General features: G+C 44.6%; 1 protein-coding gene across 1 annotated transcript in view; it reads left to right on the top strand.

Moving 5' to 3' along the window:
- Nucleotides 1-7467: 7467 nt before the first annotated feature.
- The window catches only part of GMPR (guanosine monophosphate reductase), a 44416-nt gene continuing 29479 nt past the window's right edge, over nt 7468-22404 (top strand). Inside the window, 5 exon segments of the mRNA XM_086608916.1 lie at nt 7468-7536; nt 8228-8317; nt 12388-12507; nt 13196-13279; nt 14914-15087. Coding sequence (XP_086465042.1) covers nt 7468-7536; nt 8228-8317; nt 12388-12507; nt 13196-13279; nt 14914-15087 — 537 coding nt within the window.

Here is a 22404-nt window from a genome sequence, read left to right as displayed (position 1 = left end):
GGAGATGTGGCCATAGGTGGGAATGTCTCACCTGCTCAGCTGTATTTACTGCAGCTCTAATAGGGTGGGGTCAAGCGAGGGGGTTGCAGGGAGAGTAAGGGGCTGCTGGCTTCATAGCTTAATGAGGCTAATTATTCCCTTTCCCACAGAGCTGGGCAGAAGGGCTCAGAAAAGCAATTGTGTTTTGCTTCTTTCTTTCTTTCTAAGAGAATGAGGTGCTGCTCAGGTAGCCTGGAGAAGCTGATTATTGCTTTCCTCAGAGTGCTCTGCCTGAAGAGCAAGAGCCTTTGCCATCCAAACGGAGTGGAAGGAAGACAGACAGATGCAGGACTCAGAAGTCCAAAGAAATACCCTTATGCTGGTCCTTTTTGCTCAGGATACAGGATCAGCACAGACTTTACAATGTACTGTGGGTGAACTGACATGGCAAATGGGAAATGGAACCTGAATGAGATCCAGAGGATTAGTCAGAAGCAAGGAAACTGGGGGAAAAATGTAAGAGAAGCTATTGAGGCCGATAAGAATAAAAAGGCATTTGGTAGTAGGAAAGTCAATTGTGTGCCTGGAGAATAGCCATCCTTTTGTAAGGACGGAGCTAACAGAACAGTGATTATGACTGTGCCTGAAGCAAACGTTCATGGTATTACTGCGATGTTTGACAATTTAGTCAGGGGAGCTCGAGATGAAAGCAAAACCTATTAGCACTGTGTGTGCTGCAGAAAAAAGGGAATGAATGGTAGCTTATATTTATATCACACCTTTCATCCTGAAGGATCCCAAAGCACTCCACAAACCACGTATGGAAGTGACTTCTGCCTTTGCTGAAATGCGGATGACGGGGTGAAACACGCCAACTCTTCTAACATTAGAAACCAGCACTGCTGCACGGCAGCTCGGGAAAAAGGGAGAGACGGGTAGGTGCAAAGTAAAATGCAAAATAATAATTTGCTAGGCAAGGATGTGGAATAACAGCCCAAAACCATGCAGTATTTTCAGAAGTCTTCATTACAGTAATACAAAAAGACTGAATCAGGATCCGTGCCTTACTGACTCTGGGTGCTGCATACACACTGTGACAAATAATGTTCTTGCTCCACAGAGTTTCCCAGCGAAGGCACTACATACGAGACTGAAATCCAAGTAAAGAAATCATCTTGAATTTAGCGTCTTGTTCTCCTACCACAACAAAATCACTTAAATCCCTTTGAATTGTCTTGACAGACTGCATATATCTATCTATGACTTCTAAGGACTATTTCATTTTAGTTTTCCCCTGGATATATATTTTTTTTAAACACGTGTTCACAGGAAGGAGAGAATAGCTAACAAGGATCTGTTTTCTTCCTAAAAAGGAGGAGGGCAATTAATGAGATTTGGTCCATCAGTTTCACATGTTTGTCCTGTTTGATTACTGAAACATCATGGACACCCAAACTGCATATTAGATATAAGCCAATAGCTACAGCTGTGCAGCTACTGTGGCCTCACAGGCTAATAATCTTCACTTTTTAAACAGCCTTGCAAATTAGTGCATATTTTACAAGCTCAGGCATTAAATTTTCCCTTCCCATTTTATCATAATGATATACGAGAATATTTAGCAAGGTTTTATTTGCTGGGAAAAAGAGGCAGCATTTTCTAGGTCATTTTAAGAATATCTTTAACTTTAGGCAGTGAGGAATTACGGGTAAAAAAGGCATAGTGGTGACAACTGAGTTGATGTTAATCATAATCCCTATGTAGGTGTCTTTATGAAAAAGTGTGTGACAGCTGATAAATGCAGCAGCTTTTATCTACATCCTATTAAACTCTTAAAATGCAATAAAGGTCGAAGCTAATTTTGTTTTCTATTTCCCCATGATAAGGCGCAAATTAACACAAGTTCTGCAGAAGCAAAACTCTCTGGCCAAAGCATACAAGGTATTTAAAGTTGTGGGAAATGTAATTTTAAACATAAAAGGCATAACAACCTCACTTGCTGAGATTAAATCTGGAGAATTCCACTTTTGTTTATTAATTGCAATAATTAAAGTACTTAATACAGTTCTAACATTTTATAATATCAACAACATGGGGTTTTTGCCTGTAGATGGTGCAGTTGGGCAGCAAACTTAGGAAGTTTTCCTTTAAATAAAGATCAAATTAGGTTTGAAAGCTAGTCATTACCAATGTTCGTAGTTGAGAAACATTTTTCCGTTTTAAAATTTGTAGCAAGATTTCCACCCAACATGAAAATGTGAAGGAAAGCCCAGGAAATAAAGAAAATGCCATTTGGTTATATAATGTTGGGTTTTTTTAACTAATGATGTGCTTTCATTTCTTTCATATAGCAATGGCAGCGTGCTTATTCAAACAGGCTTTGGGCACCAAACTAAAAAAAAACCCAACAATCAACTAGGGCTGAAAGAGGCAATGTCCTGACCCTTCTCTGTAAGCAGGAAATAGACTTCAGGATTAGTCTGTCTTATGCCTGAGGGACTGACCAAATCAGTCGTATGAAGGCAAGAGAACTGTTTGTTTTTCCTTTTCTGTGTTAACCACTTTGATCCTGAGTAACACAAACTCAGGGCTAAATTCCACAAGAAACAGGTTACACGAAGGAGCAGTATGTTGCTACAGGTACATTAAAAATAAAAATTAAAAAAATTAAGAGGGAAACAGCAAATTAGTATCTGTGTTGCCCCAGCAGTGCTGTGACTTCTTGCATAGTGTAAAATCAGCTGCTGCTGAGGAAAATACCAATGTGCAAATTTCCTTCTTGAATCCCTTATTATCCGCTCTTTACGTGAGCAGGTTCAATTGACAATGGATTCTTGAAAGTTTCTGGATAGAAATGATGGATGAAGTTCAGGTGCAAGCTTGCATTCAAATTCAAATGCAAACACTGGGGGGAGGAGGGGTACAGCCAGACCCAGTAGCATCTGGCTTGTAACATGATGAAATTCTCATGCTCTGTCATGACAGTAGGTGATTTGCTGATGAAAATCATCAGCTGGTACACAGGCAACACCAGAAGTTCATTTTTGCTGAGTTCTTCTCAGTCCAAAGCATTCCGCAATCATTCACTATTGCTTTTATTTATGTATTAAAAATATTATTCCTTATTTCCTGAGTCGGTTTTGCTACCTCCCTTGTGTTGCTGTTTGGTCCAGTATTTTGGAAAATCCTGGTAAATCAGCTTATGCCCAGTGAAGACAAAAACTTCCATCCCCTCAATCTGAGATGGGGAGGCCAAGTAGGCAGTCTGTCTAATGATTTTAGAGGACAACAGACACAAAAAACATGGTCACGCATGAGGCTCCAGGACCAAAGCAAGATTTGGAAGGAGGAAAACACAGGAGAGGCTCTAGAAATGCTCACCCCTCGCAAAAGAAATCCAAGGAGCCATGAATGTCGCATCAAGGAACTTTTTCAGAGATGAAAGGAAAAATAATAGATGGGTCTGTTGTCAGAGAGCCCCTTCCCTCCTGAGCCCTGTGGTGGTGTGGATAACCACACTGGATGCGGCGAGGAAGAGGCTGATGAAGAAGTGACTTTGTGGGCCTGCAGGCAACGTGTATACAACACAGACAAAACCTCCTGAGAGCAGAGAAGGAGCTTGAACATAGAGCACGACACAAGAGGTCTGCCAGGCTGAACACACACACCCTGAGATGACAGCTGAGAACTCCTTTTTGGTGTCAGTACCAACCCTAAAAATGAGCCTCGGTATGACTTTGGCCATGGGGGCTTACCACTCTGCCTTGCAGGGACAGAGACTGGGCTTGGTCTGTTTTATTTATCAGCATAAACAGACTCTAAACATATTTCATAAGCCAAGGAAGGTCAGAGTCTCAGTAATTATTAATGGCTGTGATTAATTACGATTAGCACTTGAAACCTACTAAAATCAAATGGGAATGGATACTGTGACTTACTCCTAAGTAAACTGTACCTTGAACGAGAGGTTGCCCTACTGAATTCGGTGTGGCCCTGTGACTCAGCTTATCAGTTAGCAGTCTACCCTAAGACATTTGAATTTAACGATAATACGGCATATGAGCCTCTTCACTTCGTAACAAGTGATCTTCATGCTTGTAGCTGAAGTCTGCTTGGCACAGCTGTGTAAGTCAGGGGTGTCAGCCCACTCCCCCATTTCTGGTGGCTATCGAGGCCAGCAAAAGCCTTAGTTCTAAGAACTTATCTCCACAGCCAAAAGAAATCTTCTGCTTGCATTTGCAAGGTTTGCTGAGTTAGATCTCTTGATCCATCCACTGGGAAATGCCATCCAGCATAGACAAGGCCCGAACTCGAACAGAATAATAGAAGTGATTTACATTTCTCGTAAGAAAAACAAGGCTCTTTTCTCAAATGTATGCTTCTCCTCAACAGTGAAAGATCTTCATCACACATGTCCTGCAGCATGTTGTTCTTTCCAGACATGGGATTTTGTGAGAAGTTGTGACACACAGTTTGTGGAAGCACTTGCCAGATGAGCAATGCTTTCACTGCTGCTTACCACATTCCTTAAACACACATGCTAATTATGTTACAGGCTGTCTGCATGGAGCTATTTGAGGCTATAGTATTTTCCTAGGAACCACAGCAAAGAAGTCGGCGTGTGCCTTCAGTGTGTCAGCTGCGCATTTGCTGTGACCAGAGTTTCTGCTGATAAATAATGACAACCTCATTAAGCATTCACCCTAGAGGTGCTTCTGGTGCTCAGAAGTGCTCATACTTTGGGCTATCACTGAACGCCTTTTTCAGTACCAAGGAGTTAGCGAGGAAAGTGTTCTTATTGAAATTAGAAGAAAACCGAGCGCGGATAAAAATGGAGTGTTTTCAATGCCATATACAATTAACCTGGTACACAAGAAATGGCTGACCTCCAGCTGGACTTCTGGCACTGATCGCAACCCTTTGAGCCCAGAAGTTCAGTCAGTTTTCAATCCGCTTCATTATCCTTTTAGCTAGTCCACACCTCATCGGTTTGCCTATGAAGCTGCTACCGGGAGTCTGTCAAAAGCCTTGCCAAAGTCAAAATAAACAACATCCTGCTCTTCCCTCACCCACCAAACTAGTCATTTCATCATAGAAGGTAATCAGGTTAGCTGAGCACGATTTTGTCTTTGTAAATTCATGCCAACTACTTCCATTCACCTGTGTCCTTTGTATGTTTGGAAATTTGCCCATCACCTTCCCAGGCATCAAAGGGAGGCTGTAGGTTCTCCAGATCCTTGTCTCAAAGACAGAAGATGATGTTTGCTAGTCCTCCGAAACTTGATCCCACTCTACTGAGGGTAAGTTCATGCTCCTGACTTTCCCATGGGTCTCAGAGGCCTGGGATTCCTGAGCCAAATCTCACCAGGGAAGACCAAGGCAAAGACGCCAATAAGTACCTGTGCCTCTTCCATGTCCTTTGTCACCAGATTCCATTTGTGAACTCATTTCTATTATGAAATACAACAGCATTTACAATTACAATAACAGGATGAAAGCCACAAGGACAACAATAACTCTTAGATAATCATAGACTGAAGTCAGATATTTCTTCTTGAGACACGGTAATAACTATTTGCATTATTATAATCACTTGTGCCTCTTCTCAAAAACACCAAGTTTACAAAACTGTCAGAAGATCTACAAGCTACACTCACATTGGTCTTTTCAGATACACTGGCTCGTTAAGTTTTCTTCTGAGATGCATTTTTCCATCTGCTTTTAAGTATAAATACAAAATAATGGAGAGAAAGAACAGCTCTGAAGGAAAGTTGCTGGAATAATTTACATATGCTAATTTCTGAAATCAGCGATAACTCATTTGCACTTACAGGATAAATACCGAAACTGCATCCAGTCTGGCTGAACAGCTCTTTCTTCCATAGCACAAAGAAATAATATGGGATCACTGCAGGTGCAAAGAAGAATAGCAAAGATACATAAAGAGGTGATCTTCATTTCTGGCTGTGATATTAATGGACTGATCATGTCCCTTCTGGTGTCCGTACTTCAAAGGACACTGAAAAAGAGAGGCGGGATTCAACAAGAAACCATAATTTTAATTACAGAGAATATATCCTGCAGTAAGAACTAGAGGATTTTCAAACTTCAAGACGACCAGAGCTGATCTGAGACCTGACTAGTCTGTTGGTACATGTACATGGGGAAGATATTGAATATTAGCAGATACTGTAATCTACAGAAAAAATAGCACAGCGAGTTCTGAGTGGAAACTAAAATTAAAATAATGGAAATAAACAACATCAGGCATGGATTTTCTGGGGCTTATAAGTATCAGTGCTAGTCTCCACCTCCTACTCCCCACGACAGTGCTGACCGTTGCATTCACAGCACAGTGCAGTGGCTTCTTTTTCTTCTGGCATCACGTGCTTGCCACGAGGGCAAACAGAAGACACGGTACCAGGCACTAACAGAAGGCATTTGTTTGTTCTCCATTCTCAATCCTCTGCTACAGGCATGACACTTTCACAGGACCCACTCTCATCAGTACTCTTTGATCCTGAACAAAACGTTGATTACTGAACAGTAAATGGTGGGAGTGTGGCTGAAGGATAGATTTTAGCAGTTCTGTTATATTGTTGAATCCAGAGGAGAAACCACCAAGAGAATGGCCTCTGTTATGCAGATGAGCCTGTTTTCACCTGAATATCTGTGGGAAAGACCCAGAGTGGCAAGGCTCTCCTGAAAAAGTTCGAAGAGAGCTCCAGAGTTCTGAAGCCTCAAGGCTCCTGGAAATCAGATTCAAGGCCTCTCAACCTGGACATTCAAAACTGCAAGCACTCTAATGCCTTGCCTGCTGTGTAAAACCCTTATCCTTGGTCATATTGAATTATCTGGGACACTCAGGCAAAGAGGTGTAAAAGAGCTCTGTTGGAGGCAGGGTGTTGACCAGACGTGTGCAGCTCTCAGATAACCCTGCAACGTGCGTGAGGAGGGGAAGCCAGCCATGATCCTCCGGTGCTTCAGTTTCCAGTCACTGGCAAGGTTTTGCTCATGCATCTTTCAAAGAAGTCCAAATCTTACAACCCACTGACTTTGTAACTGAACAGACTATAAGGCTCAAAGCTCCTGTGGAAGTCACCTCATATGGTATCTGGTAACCATGTATTGATCTCTGTGCCAACAGATGTAGATGGCCTCGGCATTCGGAACTGTTGCTATGGGGGTTTTGTGTGTGTTGAACAGTGGCTACCCATTGAAAACGGACCATGTCAGTCACAAATCAGGTTCCTTCGTGCTATGGAGGGGGAAAAAAAAAAAAGCAAGCTCCCTGTTGCTTTGCTATACGCACAAAATAGGAAATTTGTGCAGGGGCAGGCCCAGGTGGCGGGTGCTGTGACTGCTCTGCTGTGACCAAGCAGCTGCACGTTTCTCAACGCTGACAACACGCACCAGCCCTTTGCTCTGCAGTTGGATGGGGACCAGCCCAGAGGTCCCACGATCCGGGCAACGCCGTTTTACCGGAGGATGCCGGGCAGGGAGGAGGCCAGGTTTGGCATCGCGCCCCAAAAAGTCGGATTTCCACCAGAGCCCAGGGTACCAAAGGCCGGCCCTTTATAAGGCTGGAAGCGCAACGTCTTGGGCAAACGCTGGGCAGCGGCTCCGGCCACGGTCGCTGCCGCCGCTTCGGGGCCGCCCCCGCGGCGGGCGGCGGTTGGTTCGCAACCGTTGGTCCGCAACCGCCGCTCGGGGCGGCGGCGGGTGGCGAGCACGATCTCAGCGCGGCCTCTCAGCGGGCCGGCAGCGGCAGGCGGGCAGCGCCCTGCTGCGCGGCGGGCTCCCGCACCCGGCGGCGGCGGCGCCCGCTCGGTCACATGGAGGCGCCATTTCCTCTGCCCTTGCTTTGCCCTTACGGCGGCTGTGCCGCCGCCGGTGCCCGCGCCGCGCCTCGCCTCGCCCCGCAGGGGCGGCTGCGGGAGGGCGCCGCGTCCCCGGTCTTCCCCCGCCACACAAACGCAGAGCCCGCAGCCAGGCGGACACGCACGGCTCACCACGGCGGGAGAAGGGGTAGGGGGCGGCCGGCTGCTCCGCTCAAAAAAACCGTCTCCTAATAAAGCGATGAGGCCGCGGCCGCGGCGCCGCGCTCCCGCGCCCTATAAATAGGCTCCGTGCGCAGCCGGCGGGCTTTGGCCGGCGCGGCTCTGCAGGCGGCGCGGTGCGGCGGAGCGGAGCGCAGCGGAGGCAGCGGCCGCCAGCAGAGCCCGGGCCCCCGCGCCCCGCCACCCAGCGCGATGCCCGGGTAGACGCAGACCTCAAACTGGACTTTAAAGATGTCCTGCTCAGACCTAAGAGAAGCAGCCTCAAAAGCAGATCAGAGGTGGGGGCATTCAAACCCAGCATGCTTTTTCTCCGTTCTCAGCGCCTAACTTCCTTAACCCTTCTTCCCTCCCTGCTTTATTTTTATTCCCCAGTCTAACGAAGCCATGCCCTCCCCGATCGAAACGCCCTCTGCGTGGCGGGGGTGGGGAGGCATGCTGCCGTTCCTGGGAGGAGGGGGCCGCGGTTACGGTGTCCCCCCGTTCTCCCTCCCCCCCCCCCCGCCCCTTTGGCGAAAGCGAGCCCCGGCGGAGCGGGAGGCGGCGGGTGCGGGCGGTGCGAGCCGGTGCAGCGCTGTCCTCCCCCGCTCCTCGGCAAACATAAAAAAGGGGGGGGGGGGGGTTCGTTTGCTCCTAACAGGTGCCTCTGCGGATTTCTGCGGCACCGAGCGGGGGGTGACCTGCGGTTTACCTCACGCAACCCCGAGGTTAACAAAGGATTTAGTTTGACTAATGAAGGAATTACGTTGTGTTGGGGGATGGAAAGAGGATTAAGCTTTTCTCCAGGGGAGTGGTGGTGTAAGAGAGAGGGACCGACGAATCGAGTGAGGTGGAAAGACAAGACTGGAAAGGGAAGCGGGGTGGCCATGTTTATTACACCCTTACGGCCAGGGATTTTGAGGGCAACAACTAAGCAAAACTTTTTTTTGCCATTATGAAGGTATAAGATTGGAGAGGCCCTCTGAGTACAAAGGTAATCTCAGGCTAGTCGTTTTTAATGTACAAAGAACGGCGTCCCGGCTGAGTAACTCCCACCCTCGACCCCTGGTCCTTCTTTAAAACACTTTTTTTTTCTGGGCTCGCAAACAGGTGGAGCTGTGCTCCGCCGAGCAGCACATGGCTCCTTCTTCCGTAAATTTAGCCGTGTGCAGGCTGCGGAAAGAAGGGAAAGCGATAGGAGGAACAGGAGCTGATGCGGCAGGGTCGTAATGGGTGGCTATGATGAACTGGTAAAAACATTTCACAGGAGAAAAAGTGCATGTCATGAGGGGGGTCAGTGGAAACCGATGAAGGTTAAGAAACTGGACACCATCACTGAGGCTGTAGCAACAGGAATAAACAGTGCCTGTGAGAGCCAGATCTGAAACGGACAGCCCCGGTCTGCTTCAAAACAAGAAATAAATAAACAGCTCTGGCAGAGGAACAGAGGCAGCATACTACAGTGCCTGTTACCCAGCAAGCTGCTGCTTTGAAGCGTGTATCAGCAAGCGTCTGCTTCTCTGGTGCGAATGGCTCATGTTGCGCAAGGATCGCTCTTTATGCAGTAGCTGGGATTAAGTCAGCTTCTGAGAGAGGCAGTTTGGGGTGTTTGCAGCTCTTTCTGGGTCTGCTATGTTGTGTGATTCCCCGCACTGTCTTCATTTTCTCCAATTGCTGTGTCTTTTTGAAAAGATACCAGGGAATTTGAAGCTTGAATTCAGGTGTCAAAATTGGTTAAATCAATGATTGGAGTAGGAGCAGCGTTGTACGTCTGTGGGGTCTTGGTACTTGCGTAGCCTGCTATTCTTGCCGTTGCTGGACTTACCCTCTGCAGGCTGTCCGTTTTGAGTTCACCAGCAAGTGTCCTATAGGAAGTCTAGTTGTTAATTTAAATTTGTAGATTCAAGTAAGTCCAGGGAGCAGAACAGTCAATGTCCTCATACTTTGCATTTCGTGGTTTTCTTTCTAAAGAAACTTTTACAGTTGTTGAGTGATGGTGAGCAATCCTAGAGTCAGAAGTTATTTCCTCATAATGCATAGAACAGTAAGCAAGAAATGAGTTGTTACCACTGAGGAAAGAGATAAAGTGATGGGCAAAAGTACTACTAGAGGAACTAAGGAAAACCAGTTAGCTTTGTCATACTCCTTGGTATGTTTGTCTTCAGTACTCAGTTCTGATGATCACTTCACCAGAACAGCATACTATGCCAGAATAGGTACAGAGAGTGGCAGGCAGGATGATTAGCAGTATTGATTGGTTTCCACATGAGGAGAAAACTAAACATACTAGGACTATCCAGTATGGAGAAGCAGCTGTGGAGCATATACTAGAAATCTATAGAGTGAAGAGTGGAATGGAAAAGGTGAATGCAGGAGTGGCTGTTGATTGTCTCTCACAAAACAAGTAGGAAGCACTGAATGTTATTCTAAGGCAAAGGTTGTCGTTTTTATGCCACATGTAATTAATCTTTGGAATTTATTGCTATGGGATATTGCAGAGGCTAAAGGTGTGAAGGATTAAAAAAATTAGAAGGCAGGTTCTTTGTCCATGAGCGGCTGTTTAGCACAATGGATTGGAGGAGACCGTTGTCTTCGAAGGTCTCTAAACATCAGCTTCTTGGGACCTAGGAAGGTAGGCTAGGGACAGAGTCTTCCAAAGCTTGCCTCATTCTTATGTTCCCTTCCCAGACATCTGGTACTGGCTATTTGGAGAACTAGGGCACCACAGAAACATCTCCAACCCAGCGTGCCATTTCTCCTGTTCTTACAGAACAACTAACTTCATTAGGGGAAGCCCTGCAATTACCCTCATAAATGCCTGCCATTACAGTATTATCAGTTATGTGGATAATTGCATGAGGTCATTTGGTTGACTGGCTAAAGGAAGTATATGAGATAGTAAGTGGAGATGAGAATCTCTGAAAGAGTAATGGCCATGTGTTCCCTGTGAAGCTTTGCATCTTGCCTCAGTCTTTTTTAAAACATGCTCTTCTTCTTTCTTATGTTCATTTGAAGAGATGTTTTTCCTCTATAACACTGTAAGGTAGTGGTTTTGGTACTATTGTCTGTGTGGAAATGGTTGGTTGTTACTCTTTCCCCCCCTTTTGTTCTAGTTAATAAATTGCATTGAAAGAGAATAAAATACATTAATTTTTCATACTTACTTCATGCTTACCATCTTCATACAATTTTCTCATGTTAGCTGCAGCTGAAATTCAGTGATGGGTGGAGAATTGGGCCTCTCTGATAGTAAATGACAAGAAGGATGAGTCTCCATTAAGATGTATCTTAGCTTGTTCACCTAAGTGACCCTTCCCTTATGATCTTACACAACATGAGAACCTGTTTCACAATATATCACTAAGTTCTTTCTCTTAACAAATCAGTAATAAAACCTCCACTGTATTAAATCAATCAGAATGTATTCTGCGATATGACAGCACTCAAAATAGCTTGTAAATAAATAATGGAAGTCTTATATTTTTATATTATGTCCTTTCTGGTGTTGGATTTCAGTTCAGCTCAGGTCGCCGAATGTTCCTGAATTAAAGCTGAAGTGAGGAGTAATGAAAACTGTGAAAGAGCCTTCATTTTCAGTGTTACTGAAGAGACTAACCTATTATCAATTGTGCATTTCTTACTTTTTTTTTCCCCCTTTTGCAAGATGCTAAGTAGACCAGTGGGAACTAATCTAAATTTGATATTACCTCTTGCAAATGTAAAGAACAAAATGCCTGATCATTTGAGGATGGTGAAGAAGAAGTAACTTTGAAGGTGAAGGCTGATACAATTATAAGAAATTAACTTAGAAACTAGCAGCCTTATGGTTTAATAAGCCAGGGTATAATTGTTCATACTGTATTATGGGAGTGCTGGTAACCGTAGCCAAATAAGAGCTTGATTTTGAGTTGTTATATTGTCATTTACATTAAAGATTGGGATGAAGCCCTCTATGCCCTGGAGACAGAGGGAGTTTCAGTTCTGACTTCTGTGGAGTTACGACTTCAACTTGGTTTCTCAGGCAGCCAAACAAACAGCTGAGGTTACTTCTGTATAAAGTAATTCACAGTCCTCATTGTCCTTTCTTTCTTTTCCAACTTTTTTTTTTTTTTAAATTTGATTCTGTTTTTCTTCAGCAAGACCTCTCTTTAACACAGAAAGCATTAGTTTGCTTCTATATTTTCTTTCTTATTTAGAAGGCAGAAGTTGTAACTAACAAAATAAATAGAGGCAATAGTGAAATGAAAGGAGGAGGAACAGGAAATGTGAGCAAAATTAAGAAGCGGTGTCCAAACCTGCTGTAACTGAAGTCAGTGGCAAAACTCTTGTTAGGTTGTGATAATTTAAAAGAATGTGTGCCTATTCATTGCAGGTCGACCTCACGCGCACCTTCACCTTCCGCAACTCCAAGCAGACATACACGGGAATTCCCATTATAGTGGCAAACATGGACACAGTGGGGACATTTGAAATGGCCGTGGTTATGGCAAAAGTAAGTCTTGATTCTCATTTCTGCAACAATTGGGAAGCCACTGGGTGACAGTGAGCCGCCGTTGTTAATTTTTAGCTATGTTTGTTGGAGAACAGTGAGGCATGAGTTAAAAAATCTGGAACAAGAAAGTGTGGTTTCACTGCAAAGCAGCTGTGCTTTTTCAGCAGAACAGTTACGAGAGACAGGACTCCCGACACAAGATAGTTTCAGTGGAGATGCTTACTGGGAAGCTTCCATCTTGGATGTAGCTCAGCTTCAGGTGGAGCTTTTGGAGCTGCTAGAGCTTAGTTTTTGAGGTGTATATTGTGCTTCCTTCTAGGAGAAAAATATTAGCTGGCAGTGGTTTTTGAAAGTGTAGGTTACTGGATGAAGCTGCAGACAGGAGTCAGTAGATTAGACTCTGGCCTCAAGCCTCACCTTAATTTCTTGCAGTGCTTAAGGACATTCAAAATATTGACCATAACTTCATCAAACACATCAGAAACCTGGTCCTGAAAGGTCAGCTAAGTATGCTAAGTTATCTTTGAAGAGCCATTTTGAGTTGCCTGGTCTGTTACTCACTGTTACTGTTTCTTTGAAGAAGGACGAGCCTGTACTTAAAATGGGAATTTCTGATATCTTGTTATTCTGCAGCCGAGGGAAAGATGACTAACTTGGACATTAATATCAGTTTTCTTATTTTTGCTAGCATGCAATGTTCACAGCAATTCACAAGCATTATTCTCTGGAAGAATGGAAACTGTTTGCTGCCAATCACCCAGAATGCCTTGAGGTACATTTTCGTACTGTAAATTATTATGGTTTATTGCTTTGTTCTGAACTTGCATACGCTGGAGTCTCTTGGGAATACTGTTGTCAAGTGAGGTTTTGGGGAATGAAGATATTTGCTGTTCTTAAATGCAAATCAAAGGAAGTGGCTTGTCCTGGTTTAAAAAGAATAGCTATGTCAGACCATTGAGAAAGTGCTTATATTAAGATGCAAAAAAGCAGAGTTTATATACACCTGGAATGGAAACAGGGAAGTCTCTTGAAAAAAAGGAAATACTTGGAAATAGGTCTAACTGCTGTGTTTCTGTTGCTGTTGGGATCTGTGATAGTGCTGGTGAGGGAGAAGCCCAAGACCACAAATGCAAATAGCTTTGAGTAACCCAACCATAAGCTGGCCCTGCACGCCCTTGGCTAGGCAGAGTCTTTGCTGTCAGGTGTGCAAGCGAACCCGGAGCCTGTGGGCTGGAGGGGCCCAAGCAGGAATGAGCATTGAAAGCTGTCAGAGTGTATGTGTCCTCCATTTACCTCCTTGTGCTGGAGCTCACGCTGGGCTAATACTAGCTGTGCTGCCCCGCTTGCTCACAGGGTCCTAGCCTAGCCACGACAGAAACACCATTTACTAAATTTAAACATTGACTTGGGTTCTGGCTTTCTCACATCCAGATTTCTTCTGTGTTCTTCTGGCAGGCCCCTGCAGCAGGAGAGGCAGTATAAGAGCATGCCTGGCTGTCTCCTCTCCTCCTCGGAGTTCAGTGCAGTTTTGAAACTTTTTCTGTATAGAAAACAACACCACACAGCTGTATTGTATCTTTACCTGTGGCACATTTAGAATTATATTGTAAAGGCTATTGATTACAGGGTTGTCTGAAAGCCAACCTGTTGCTTAGGTTTATCAGGGTTGCTTATATGGCACTGTAGGGTAGAAAGTGATCCCAGGAATATCCAGTGTCTGAACACTTTGGCACTTAACTCATTTGTGGTTCATAATCACTGGAGTAGGATCTCCTAGTGATTAAATACTGACTTGCTCTGTGACCTTGGGTCTCTGCAGAGGTTTTGTGGGCCAACAGCTGTGGAAACTATTTTTCTATTGGAAAGAACTCATGGAAAGGCAAGGGAGGAAGCAGTCTGCTTGTTTTCAATGGTAACTGACAGTGTTTGAGCAAGGGGGTTGGGCTACACAATCTCCAGGGGTTGCTTCCAGACTCAACTATTCTGTGATTCTGTAGATCAAGGGAGTGTTTGGTGAACTTGAAGATCCAGATCCCACTCTCTGACAGTGCCCCAAATTTTGCCGCTCTGCCTTCATGCAAATACACCAAGTTAGGGCTTTGTCTGTGTTTGTGTTAATATGAGTGCGGCTGAGCCTTCATCCATCGGAGGTGGTTATATTTGCCTATGAGAATCCACTTGTGAATGAAAAGCTGATAAAATGCTAATTTTGTTCTATTTTACATCCTTTAAACAAACAGAAGTAACAAATTGATATTCCCAGGAAGGTGTTTCATATTATATATAGATTTTCGCTAGTTTCCAGCACAAGTCCTCCCAAGACCATGCAGAAAAAGACATATGAAGTGTGTGTTTATCCCAGTTTTTACAAACCGCTACTCCCTCTTGTTCTCCCTGTCTTTCTAGCACGTAGCAGCAAGCTCAGGTAGTGGAAAAGCTGATTTGGACAAGTTAACAAGTATTCTAGAGGCCATTCCACCTATCAAATACATCTGCCTGGATGTGGCAAACGGCTATTCAGAGCACTTTGTGGAGTTTGTGAAGTCTGTCCGTGCCCTGTTCCCACATCACACCATTATGGTAAGTGTGTAGAAAGGGCAGAGGGAGTGTGTGGGAATTCTGTCGAGGAACAGGGCCCAGAGTTTGGTTGGTAGGCATCAGAAGCTCTGTGGTAGCTCCATCAATTTTGGTATCCTCACTTAAAAAAACGAAAGAGGGAAAGAAAGAAAATAAGCCTGACTTATACCTCTTGTCTTCCAGACAAATACATGTAGACAGATACCCTTCTGACAATAGAGGGTAGCTCTATTCATCTACCCTTTAACTTCAGCAAGATGTTGACTTTGAGCCAAATGACGACTATTTAATAGCATATTGGCATTGTCAGTCTTCCATTGCTGATAATTTCTGTGGGAATGTTCAATGTGTGCTCTGATACACCAGTTTGATGTTGGCATCGCAGGCTGGATGGATCCAATATTTTCCTACTCACATCCTCCTTCCCACACCAGATGTGACCTCTAATCATAAAGTGTGTAGGTTTATTTTGGTGATTCCAAGCTGAGGTTTGCTGTGAGAACGTGCTGACCTTTCTGGCCAACTGAGGCCAGTGGCTGTTTTTGTCTATTAGATCACTATGAAGACAGCTGAATGTAGACTAATCCTTGCCTACGATAAGAATCATAGGAGTGTTGCGCAGTTGTGAACAAGGTCATCAGGGAGCAAAACAGTCAGCGATGGGACTTTCTGTGAGCCTTCTGTGATGTTACTGTCCCTTCTCAGAGCACTAATGCTATGCTTCCTCTAGCTCTTTTGCACTGAAAGTAGGGTGTTTGCAGCAGCGCCTTACTGCTCCTGCTTGTTTCCCAGGGCCCTTGAAGAAACGGGTGTGAATTTGCTTCCATGAGAATAGCAGAAAATCTCAAACAAGCAGCAGGTTTTTAATAAGGCTACTAGCCTTTCTTCAAGCCAGTGCAGAAAAAAATCATGTGTTTAGGCAACACTTTCTCACTTTTTCATGCCGGGCACAAAGCTTCACACAGGTAAAATAAATATGAAGTAAAAATGGTCATAAATGCACATTGACTTGATTCACTAGGAAACTCGGGGAGACTACATCCCTTCCTCCCATGTCGCAGGAAGGCAGTGTTCTTGCCTCTGAATGATAGTGGCATTGGAAAACGGAAGTGAGCTGGAATGCCTGTGGATTCTGGGTTACCATGAGCTAGTGAATGGGAATCCTTCAACAGCTACCCTCAAACATGGAAACGTTTTTGGTATGGCTGTATTTCCCATGACTTTGAGGAGAGCTTTTGGAAGTGTGAAATGATAGACAAGGGCTTTTTGAACTTCTTACTCCATGTTCACTCAGCGAGGGAAGGAGCTGTTGCCTTGCTTTGGATCTGAAGTATTGTCCCTAGTGATGTGATTACTCCAGTGTCTTTGGCTTGAAGGGTTGTGGGAGAGAGTTTAAACCACACAGCCAAAAAAAACTTCCCTGTGAGAAGTGGAAAGAAAATTGTGTCATCCCCTCCTCCACCTCCCCACAGACTGCTGACTTAGCTGACTGAGGAGGGAACTCAACCAAGCTGAATTGCCCAGAAGGCACAGGAGGTCAGCTATCAAGCCCAGGTTTTAGTCCAAGGTCCTTAAGCCAGTCTTGTCCACCTCCCACATCTGTTAAGCTACCTGCTTAGTTTCTCTGCTTCCAAGACTTCAAGTCTCATTGTCCTGACAGCACCACCTGACCTGTTCAGTTGCCTTTTCTGAATAATTTCTGTTCCTAAAAGCATGTTAACAAACTTGAGTTGTTCAAAAACTTTCTGTTTTCCAAAGCCTCCAGTCTGTGCAGTCCCCGAAAGTCTTTGCTTCAACTAGAGACACGCACCTCTACCCCATCTCCAAATGAGTTTACTTGACACTGTGCTAAAGTGGCATTTTGAAGCTATTCCTGGCTGAAATGCAGGAGCTTGTCTAGGTTCCCTTTTATGATACGCTGGAAGACATGTCCTGCTTCTACCTGTTCTTTCTGCTTAGATGTCTCTGTGCTATGCCTGCAGTATGCTCTCTGCTGTTGTGGCTTTCAAACAAAAGGGTTAGCAGTTAAATAGAAGGTATGAAAATAAAGAAGCTTTCTCATAGCTGAAAGTGATCTCCAGGACCTTGCAAGCTGTCTTATTTGCTTTCCTCAGCATGACCGTTCATTCCACAGTCAGCTGCAGTGCGGTGCATGACAGTAACCCAACCCCGGGTCTCAGGGAATGTGTGTTCCCAGGGGTCGTGTAATGGGTTCAGCTCTGAGGCTGAAAGGTGATGTGCAGAGCAACTGTGGTTAATGTATTACTCTGTGTAGCTGATACTCCAGTGCAGATGGAGGATGTCTCTTGTGTACAACCTTTCAAATGCTTCTTTTTGCCTTTTTAAATACTTGCTTTTATAATCGCATTATCTTATTTTCTTCCGCCTGGTTTTGACATGACCTCTTTTCACTCCTGCGTTTTATATTAATTTACAAAGAAGATCAATTTTTCCATGGAACACAAAGGATAGGGAAGACAAACAGGGGCACAAAGTGACAACATGACTTTCCTTAAATCACTCATTAGATTGAGGATGGAGGAGGTGATGTTCAAGTCTCCTGAGTGTCTCACAAATGCAGCACTGCCCCCCAGAATCAAGAGTAATGGTCCAGTGGGGTGTTTTGCTGTAGCGTGGCATCATGTGCTTGGGTTGGGCCTACTTGCTGAAGTCTAAAGCAAAATCTTAGTTGACATTCACGATGGAGAGTCAGAGCTTTTATATTACAGTAAGCGTAGTCCTTATTTATTAGTGTAATTATAGAAGTTAGGGTTCTTCCATTTCACTGGAAGTCTCTTTAGCAAGCTAAGATATCTTTGCCAGCAAGTTTTGCCTTTTTTTTTTTTTAATCCCAAATTTTTCTTTTCATAGTGTTCTCTGTTCATTATACAGAAGAAACAGTAGGGAGGGGAGCAGGGAGTGTGGCAGGAAGGAAGAGGGCTGATGCAGGAGCAAGCTTGCAGATGCAGTGGCACACATGATGTAAGCCAGAGAGGGATGCCAGTAGAATTGCAATGCGGGAGCTGAAGGAAACAGCAGGGGCCAGAAACTGTTGCTCCCCTTGGAGTCAGGAGCAGAACTTGTCAGGGCCTTAGTGGAGGCAGAATTCAGTCGGAGAAAGCCATGGAGACTGCTCCCAGTTTATCTCTGGAACAAGCATCAGAGTCCGTCCAGTCATGGCATGTCCACCAGGGCTGGGATCCCAGGGTAGGAGACAGTGATGCTGCTGAGGCTGTCTTGGGTCAGTCACAATACTGTGTTCAAACACCCACTTGATATGGTTCCGCCTCACAAAGGCATCATCTCTCCATCTTATGGTAAAGCACCCCTTGCTTTGGTGGGTGGCAAGTGTCCTTTGGCAGTGTTCCTGATAGTGTGGAGGCACAAACTGTGCTTTCCTCTAGGATACAAGAAGAAGTTGGAGAACTGTTGTCACAGACACTTCTCCCCAGCTTGATCCATTGCCATTTGCCAGCAGCTTTCAATCAGTGCAGCAGTGTTCCTGTCTTAGTCAGTGTGAGTCGATATTTATAGCAGGCTTTGATGAGGCACAGTATCAAACGCCTGACTGAAATTCAGAGGCACTGCCCTACTGTGTTCACTAATTTTGTATCTGTCAGAGAAGCTGTAGCCTTTATAATCCTGTTAGGTGAAATCTTGATCCCATTAAAGTCAGTAGTGAAACTCCCTTTGACTTTTCTGAGGCCAGGATTTCCCTCAGGACTGACCCACAGTTCAGTCATCCTGGATAGTGCTGGAGTGAACCAGGGTGACGCTCACTGGAAACCTCACACTGAGTGATAGTACAGCTGAATGTCACCCTGAGTGTGTGAGGCCAGGACCACAGCCCGGGTAATTTCTTTTAGCCCCTGATAGCTGATGGCACCAAAAGCGTGGTGGTTTACTTGGCTTCAGTGGTCACTGATGCTGTTACTTTACTGCCAGGGTAGCAAGTTAGATAGCAGTAAGGTAATTACTTGGGCTATATCTCTTTCAAGAAAGCCAGTTCTGCAGCAGATTAGAAATGCATTGGAACGTGGACTTACCATTAGAGCATGGCTTTCACTATACAATACTTCCATCAATTACTATGGTTCCCTGACTACTTGCCCAAATACACTACAGAATGTATTGTCTGTAGTGGCTTCTTTATACAAGTTCCAATTACTTTACTTGCTTTGTATTCTTAGTTCATTTTAAGAGGTTTTCATCTCTGTAGTCTCAGTCTTTCTGTGTTCACCTTTTCAGATTTGTTTTTAGTTTAAGTATTCTGGCTTTACCTTATAGGTGGGGCTTTCAGAAGTCGTACTGGCATCAGTGGTAAAGCAGGCATTGGTTTCAGTGGAAGTAGAGTTCAGCTGGATGTGAGAAAACAGCTTTCCCTGCTCTTCAGCTGGGATACTAGGGTCTCTTCACATGCAGGTAGCTGTGCCTCTCTTGTAGTGTGTTGGGTTTTTTTATGCTCTCTGAGGGCTGCAAAAGGTACCTAAAAGAAGCAAGCCTGTCATCAGCAGGTTGAAGCCTGCTATGTAGAGCTCCATGTCTTCCCTGAAAATTTGCTAAGGATCTGCAGATTCAGAAAGACAGAACCACTGATGTGTGTACATGTATTCCAGGAAAAAAATGTATGCTGGGAACATAAGTGCTTTTCTCTGCTAGGATGAGCATTTTGAATCAACATATGCAGTTCCAACATTCTCTAGCAGTAACTTAACATTAAACGTCTGGTTAGCATTTCTGAAGAGACAGTTTGACAACCGGCTATGCTCTGCTAATAAGAAGACGCTGCGTTTACGTGAAATACCTATTTGATCCCAAACCTCATGGATCCACTGGCTTCAATAGCTGTTCATTCCTTGTTTATGAATCTGGTGCATATACTCCAGTATTTCACTGAGTTGTAGCGTGCTGCATGTCATGCTGCACAGGTAGTCATCTGCCTTCCGCATGTAAACTGCTTCTTTAACGATGTAAGCAGGATGCTCTCCATCACCCCACCTCGAATGTTACAACACTTAGTAACTAACAAATTACCACTGAGTAGAAAGGAAGCAGCGCTTAGCTGGAAACACTGTATCTATTACACGTTCTTTATTCTCGATTATTCTATTTTATTTTATTTTAATCAATATACAGTTTGAGCAAAGTTAAGTGGTCCTGTGTGAGACCACAGATTGCTGCCTAACAGTATCATTGTTTTTGTAAGTGCCTCAGGTGGTGGCTTGTCAGCCATTTCAGGCTAATAAAAGGAGGAAGTAAATTTCATTAAAAATAAATAAATGGTGAAATAGGATCCAAAAATCAATAAGTGGAGAATACGCCTTGTCCGACATTCCTGTGGACTTCAGCAGGAGTTTTGTTTCAATAAAAACTACAAAAATATTAAGTAAGGATTTTAGAATTTGCCTCCTGCTCTGCACCTATCACTACTGCTACAAACAGTTGCTAAGTCTTGGAATATCATGGTGTAAGAGGTTTTATGAACATCTCTAGATCCTGAATTCAGCTCTCCACAAATGAATAGCCCACGTCAGTACAAGTGCAAAATGGATGATGTGGGCAACTGGACTCATGTTTCATGCAGGTTTATTTGTGTGGTTTTTCTAGTTAGGAACATGCTGTAGACATGAGACAAGCCACAGAGCTGAAATCCAAACCATACTTGGTTTTCAGACATCTCATGGGATGATGGGCCTGAATGAGATTCATCCCAGAGTACTGAAGGAGCTAGTAGATGTTGTGCAGGACCATTCTTGGTTGTCTACCAAAGGCCTTGGGAGTCTGGGGAGGTCCCCACTGACAGAAAGCTAGGCAACGTTATTCCAATTTACAAGAAATGCATGAAGGAAGACCTGGGAAACTACAGACATGTTAGTCTAACCTCAGTAGCTGGAGAAATTATGGAGAAGATCATACTGGGTGCTGTTAAGAACATGTAAAGAACAGTGCAATATTCTGGTGTGGTCAACATGAGTTCACAAAGGCAAAGTCCTGTTTGATTTAATACCCTTCTATGATAAGGTCACCTGCATAGTGGATGAAGGGAAGGTGGTGGATATCGTTTTTCTGGATTTTAGTAAGGCTTTCGTACCAGCATCCTTCTGGACAAGTTGTGCAAACTGTGGGATAAGCAGATAGAGAGTGTGCTGGCGGAAGGGCAGGGCTCAAAGGTTTGTAGTGAATGGAGCTACATCTGTCTGGCAACCAGTCACCAGTGATGTTCCTCAGCGCTCAGTTCTAGGGCCAGTCCTGTTCAGTATATTTGTCAGTGATCTGGAGGCAGGAGTTGAATGCACCCTTAGCAAGTTTTCGGATGAAAACTAAGCTAAACTGAGAGCTGCTGTTAGAATCATACAATGGTTTGGGTTGGAAAGGACCTTAGAGACTATCTAGTTCCAACCCCCCCCCTGCCATGGACAGGGACACCTTTCACTAGATCAGGTTGCTCAAAGCCTCATCCAACCTGGTCTTGAACACTTCCAGGGGTGGGACATCCACAACTTCTCTGGGCAACAAGAGCCTTGCAGAGGGATCTAAGTAGGTTGGAGCGTTGGGCAATCATCAATAGCATAAAATTGAACAAGAACAAATGCCGATTCTGCACCTGGGACAGAGTAATGCTAGACACAAGTATAAATTGGGAGAGCAACCCTGCAGAAGGGGATCTGGGGATGCTGGTTGACAACAGGGTGAGTGTGAGTCAACAGTGTGTCCTGGCAGCCAAGAGGGTAAACCAACCACCACATAATCGGTGTTTAAAAGAGCTGATTATCCCGCTGTGTTTAGCATTGGTGCAGCCTCACCTTGAGTACTGTGTGCAGTTCTGGGCCCCACAATTTAGAAGGATGTTAAGGTCCTTGAATGCATCCAGAGGAGGGCAACAAAGCTGGTGAAAGGGCTGGAACGTACTATGAGGAGTGGCTAAGGACTTTGGGCTTGTCTAGTGTGGAGACGAGGAGGCTGTGGGGGCAAGCTCATTGCTCTCTACAGCTTCCCGAGGAGGCGATGTGCAGAGGAGGAGCTGATCTCCCTGAGATCCAGTGCCAGGACGCATGGCTCAAAGCTGCATCTGACAGAGGAGGTTCAAACTTGACATGAGGAAGCATTTCTTTACTGAGAGGGTGATCAAACCCTGGGAACAGGCTTCCTAGGGAGTGATTGATGCCCCATGCTGTCAGTTTTAAGAGGCACTTGGACAACGACCTTAATGCCATACTTTTGGTCAGCCCTGAAATAGTCTGGCAGTTGGACTAAATGATTGTTGTAGGTCCCTTATAACTCAACTGTCCTTCTCCTCTCCCTCTCTTATCTCCTCCCCTC

The sequence above is a fragment of the Tauraco erythrolophus genome, chromosome 3, assembly GCF_009769465.1.
Source record: "Tauraco erythrolophus isolate bTauEry1 chromosome 3, bTauEry1.pri, whole genome shotgun sequence".
NCBI classification, from domain to species: Eukaryota; Metazoa; Chordata; class Aves; order Musophagiformes; family Musophagidae; genus Tauraco; species Tauraco erythrolophus.
Note: the sequence above shows the minus strand (reverse complement) of the source record. Positions and strands in the feature narration are given on the sequence as shown.